The sequence below is a fragment of the Mustela lutreola genome, chromosome 12 (assembly GCF_030435805.1).
Source record: "Mustela lutreola isolate mMusLut2 chromosome 12, mMusLut2.pri, whole genome shotgun sequence".
NCBI classification, from domain to species: Eukaryota; Metazoa; Chordata; class Mammalia; order Carnivora; family Mustelidae; genus Mustela; species Mustela lutreola.
Window position 1 is genome coordinate 27,306,276 of NC_081301.1, and position 5,375 is coordinate 27,311,650.

At 38.1% G+C, this 5,375-nt stretch overlaps 1 protein-coding gene across 1 annotated transcript; it reads left to right on the top strand.

The window, feature by feature from the left end:
• The first annotated feature begins 282 nt into the window (after window positions 1-282).
• LOC131812632 (olfactory receptor 13C9) lies at window positions 283-1,242 on the top strand. The gene has a single exon (XM_059142412.1). It carries the CDS (start codon window positions 286-288, stop codon window positions 1,240-1,242), a length of 957 nt encoding a protein of 318 aa, XP_058998395.1. The 5' UTR covers window positions 283-285.
• The last annotated feature ends 4,133 nt before the right edge of the window (window positions 1,243-5,375 follow it).

Here is a 5,375-nt window from a genome sequence, read left to right on the forward strand (position 1 = left end):
AATGATCATACGTGTGGGGTTTAAGTGAGGTGATGTGTGAAATCAGCCTCAAAAATTGCTGGTCCAGAATGGTGAATACAATAGATTCTTCTTCAAACTTCATTTCCCAGCTGTTTATTTCACTTTTTTACTTTTTCTCTCTTCTTCCCCTTTATTTTCCTTCTTCCTTCTCATTGGGTCCATGGCAAATATTTATATGTGCATTGGTGAACTTGGACTTACTGGGATAGATAAATTATTATGCTTAAAAATTTCTTTGAATTCTTACGGGTAAGACAAAGTAAAATGGAATGGGAAAATCAAACCATTCTGGTGGAATTCTTCTTAAAGGGGCTTTCTGGTTACCCAAGTCTTGAGCTCCTCTTTTTTGTGCTAATCTTAATAATGTATGTTGTCATCCTTCTGGGCAATGGCACCCTTATTTTAATCAGCATCTTGGACTCCCACCTTCACACGCCTATGTACTTCTTCCTGGGGAACCTCTCCTTCTTGGACATCTGCTACACCAGCACCTCCATTCCCTCCACGCTGGTGAGCTTCCTCTCAGAGAGAAAGACCATCTCCTTCTCTGGCTGTGCGGTGCAGATGTTCCTTGGCCTGGCCATGGGGACAACAGAGTGTGTGCTCCTGGGCATGATGGCCTTTGACCGGTATGTGGCTATCTGCAACCCCCTAAGATACCCTGTCATCATGAGCAAGGATTCCTTTGTGCCCATGGCAGCTGGGTCCTGGATCATAGGAGTCATCAACTCTGCAGTACAAACTGTGTTTGTAGTACGATTGCCTTTCTGTAGGAATAACGTCATCAATCACTTCTCCTGTGAAATTCTGGCTGTCATGAAACTGGCCTGTGCTGACATCTCAGGCAATGAGTTCATCATGCTTGTGGCCACAACATTATTCACTTTGATGCCCCTGCTTTTGATTGTCATCTCTTACTCATTAATCATCTCTAGCATCCTCAAGATCCCTACTTCTGAGGGGAGAAGCAAAGCTTTCTCCACCTGCTCAGCCCACCTGACTGTGGTGATAATATTCTATGGAACCATTCTCTTCATGTACATGAAGCCCAAGTCTAAAGAGACACTTAATTCAGGTGACTTGGATGCTACAGACAAACTTATATCTCTGTTCTATGGGGTTATGACTCCCATGATGAATCCTTTAATCTATAGTCTCAGAAACAAGGATGTGAAGGAGGCAATGAAATATCTATTTAGCAGAAGGTTATTTAGCAAGTGAATGGAAAAGGTCTTGAATTGTGAACACACTGGACATTGTTGAAACTTTAGAATTATGTTAGAATTTTGGTTAATTTTACTTTTTTATAGTTTCATATATTATTTAATTTTAATTTAATTTAATTTTTTGATGACATACAGCTTTACAGTATCATTACATGCTCATTAGAGAGAATTTGCAAGATACAGGACAGTAATGTGAGGAAAATAAAGAGATCACCTATTATTCTAACACTAGGAGATGGCTACTTTCAATCATTTTGAACAATATCTTCCATATTCTATATATATTGCAGTTTTGGAATTGGATATTATATGTCATTTTATGTTCACTTTTTTACATAGTCCTATTTCATAAGCATCACTTCATCAAATCTTTCAAAATAAAGAAGCAGCTCTTTTTTGTGTGTGAAAAAAGCAAATCAGAAAGACCCCCAAATACTATACCCACATTCTCCAGTGGAGAGCCTTGTGTTGTAGTTTCACACTAATCTCAAAATCCTCCTAAGTCTTTAGAGACTATTTTCTTGCTCAATACTTGGAATGTTTTTCTGTATAACTAAGGGTGCTAAGCATTTGGGACTATCGAGGGAATGGATAAATGGACCTTAAGGGTAGAGCCTATGCAATAAATTAGGATATCCTTGTTTTATCTCCTTTCTATGTTTCAGCTTACATGTTAGCTCTAGCATAAAGAAAATTTTACAAAATTAAAACTGGGTTAGGAAAGCAGTCTACTGGTCTAGATAATAATGTGGACAAGTGTTCGGTTGGATGGGGTCATACCTGTGCCCATTTAGAAGAAGCCACATTTCTTTGATATCCTGAGGTCATTCCAATATTTTCCAAAACTTAGAAGAAGCTCTAAGTTCTTGATTTTTGGTGTAGGCCTGCATCAATGTCTTGTCTCTGTTACTAATAACTTTGTGACCTTAGTAATCTGAGGTCTGAGTAGAAGATTGAGGGATGTCAGACAGGATGTGACATTATCTCAATTTTCCTTGGCTTTCTTCTCAAATTTTTACTCTATTTGAAGAACATTTCTAATTTACAGGGGAGAGAGTGTGTGTTCAGGAGTGAGGCACATTCTAGGAAATCCATTTGGCTGGATAAATTTTACATTGATGGAACAGTGAATTCAGAGGATGTTGGACATTAACGTGTTTTACATAGGCAAATAAATATTTTTGGGATTTGGGTATATATTAATGTCACTTTTCCAAATTCAATTTTAATTTTAGTGGCAGGAATACCAGTCATAAACTCTTTTTAATTATCTCCAGCTTCAATCATAGTTATTCACAGATTAAATCTGATGACAAAGTCTATTATGACTATTGATGTATCAGTTTCACACCTTGGTGAAATACACTATAAAAACCTATTAGTTTCCATATACATTCTCATAGGACTTTTTTCTCCTTAAGAGTTTCAGGTAGGTGGAAAACCTCTGGAGTCAAGCATATTGTATTTGACCTATAGGCCATCTTGGATACTCAGACTCTACTTTTGTTTTTTTCTCAGAGCCTAAAATCAACTGCTTCCATGCTTTTTGGGGTGACAGATCTAGGTTTTGGTCTTATATCAGACTTACAAATTTTTTATAGAAAATTAAAGCAAGTAGAAAATTAAAAAAATATATATTTATTTGACACAGAGCTAGGGAGAGAGAAAGACAGAGAGCAAGAACAAGCAAGGGGAGCAGCAGGCAGTGGAGAAGCAGGCTCCCCACTGAGCAAGGAACCCCGTGTGGGGCTCCAGCCCCGGGCCCTGGGATCTTGACCTGAGCCAAAGGCAGCTGCTTAACCAACTGAGCCACCCAGGCGCCCCAAGTAGAAATTCTAATATGTATATTTCTTCCCATAGGAAAAGACCAGGAGTGTTTTCTCTCTCTCAGCATTGTAGAATAAAGGTCTGAAGGTCTGAAGAAAAAAAAGGCGAGTCATTTGTCTTGATGTACCCATGTGTTTACATTTGCTGGGCAAATATGTTATCACTACATGTCCTGGAAATTGTCTTGATTCTGAGTCACTTGTCATTTATACTTCCATAATACACTAAACCGTCATTTTAGTTACAGCAGTTATCCCCTTTTATTGAAATCATGTGATTATATTTTTCTCATTACCTATTGGACAGGTAGAGACTGAGTCTTGGGCATTTTTATATTCACAGATATTCTTACTATCATCTTCATTGAGTAGGTGTGCAACAAGTGTCATGTAAACAGAGGTTATCAGAAAATATAAAGCACCAAATAGAAACATGGGTAAAAGACATGAGTACATTGGAGAACAATGTGGAGATTCCTTAAGAAATTAAAAATAGATCTTCCCTATGATCCTGCAATTGCACTACTGGGTATTTACCCCAAAGATACAGATGTAGTAGAAAGAAGGGCCATCTGTACCCCAATGTTTATAGCAGCAATGGCCACGGTCGCCAAACTGTGGAAAGAACCAAGATGCCCTTCAACGGACGAATGGATAAGGAAGATGTGGTCCATATACACTATGGAGTATTATGCCTCCATCAGAAAGGATGAATACCCAACTTTTGTATCAACATGGATGGGACTGGAAGAGATTATGCTGAGTGAAATAAGTCAAACAGAGAGAGTCAATTATCATATGGTTTCACTTATTTGTGGAGCATAACAAATAACACGGAGGACATGGGGAGATGGAGAGGAGAAGGGAATTGAGGGAAATTGGAGGGGGAGATGAACCATGGGAGACTATGGACTATGAAAAACAACCTGAGGGTTTTGAAGGGGCGGGGGTGGGAGGTTGGGGGAGCCAGGTGGTGGATATTATGGAGGGCACACATTGCATGCAGCACTGGGTGTGGTGCAAAAACAATGAATTCTGTTATGCTGAAAAGAAATTTTTTAAAAAAGTAAAAAAAAAAGACATGAGTACAGAACACATATAAAAGAAAATATTAAAACATACACTATTCCATCAGCAGATGAATGGATCAAGAAGATGTGGTATATATACACAATGGAATACTATGCAGCCATCAAAAGAAATGAAATCTTGCCATTTGCGACAACATGGATGGAACTAGAGGGTATCATGCTTAGCGAAATAAGTCAAGCAGAGAAAGACAACTATCATATGATCTCCCTGATATGAGGAAGTGGTGATGCAACATGGGGGCTTAAGTGGGTACGAGAAGAATAAATGAAACAAGATGGGATTGGGAGGGAGACAAACCATAAGTGACTCTTAATTTCACAAAACAAACTGAGGGTTGCTGGGGGGAGGGGGTTTGGGAGAAGGGGGTGGGATTATGGACATTGGGGAGGGTATGTGCTTTGGTGAGTGCTGTGAAGTGTGTAAACCTGGTGATTCACAGACCTGTACCCCTGAGGATAAAAATATATGTTTATAAAAAATAAAAAATTAAAAAAAACATACACTCAAGTTAAATTTCTCTAGTAATTAAAAATTTCACTTAAAGCAATGATGAGATACTATTTTTATGTCCTTTAGATTAGAAAAAAGAAACCCTAAGCTATTTGTCAGTATTCAGTGATGATAAGAGCAAGAAAAAATCGGCAACACTGTAACACTGGTGGGAGCATAAATTAGTGTTACCTTTTAGATTCATAAGAATTTTCATTTATTTTGATGAAATCAAAGACAGAATTTAAATGTTCTGGATTCTATTTTAACAAAATAATTTGAACTTGTTTTGTTAAAATATTTCATTTATGAAGGAATTTGAAGTTGTTTCCATAAGTAAAATGAACTTATTTTGTTATTTCAGTAACTTGAACTTATTTTGTTAAAAATAAATTTAAAGAGGCTCCTGGGGGCCTCAGTTGTTTAAGCATCTGACTGTTCAATTCAGCATAGGTCGTAATCTTTTTTTTTTAAAGATTTTTATTTATTTATTTGACAGAGAGAGATCACAAGTAGGCAGAAAGGCAGGCAGAGAGAGAGGAAGGGAAGCAGGCTCCCTTCTGAGCAGAGAGCCCGATGTGGGACTTGATCCCAGGACCCTGAGATCATGACCCGAGCCAAAGGCAGCAGATTAACCGACTGAGCCACCCAGGCGTCCCCCCCCCCTTTTTTAAAGATTTTTATTTATTTAAGCATGGGTCATAATCTTGATCAAGCCCAA

Bases quoted from the DNA above. Each gene is read 5' to 3' on its own strand.
- LOC131812632 (XM_059142412.1), top strand. From the start codon at position 286: ATGGAATGGGAAAATCAAACCATTCTGGTGGAATTCTTCTTAAAGGGG.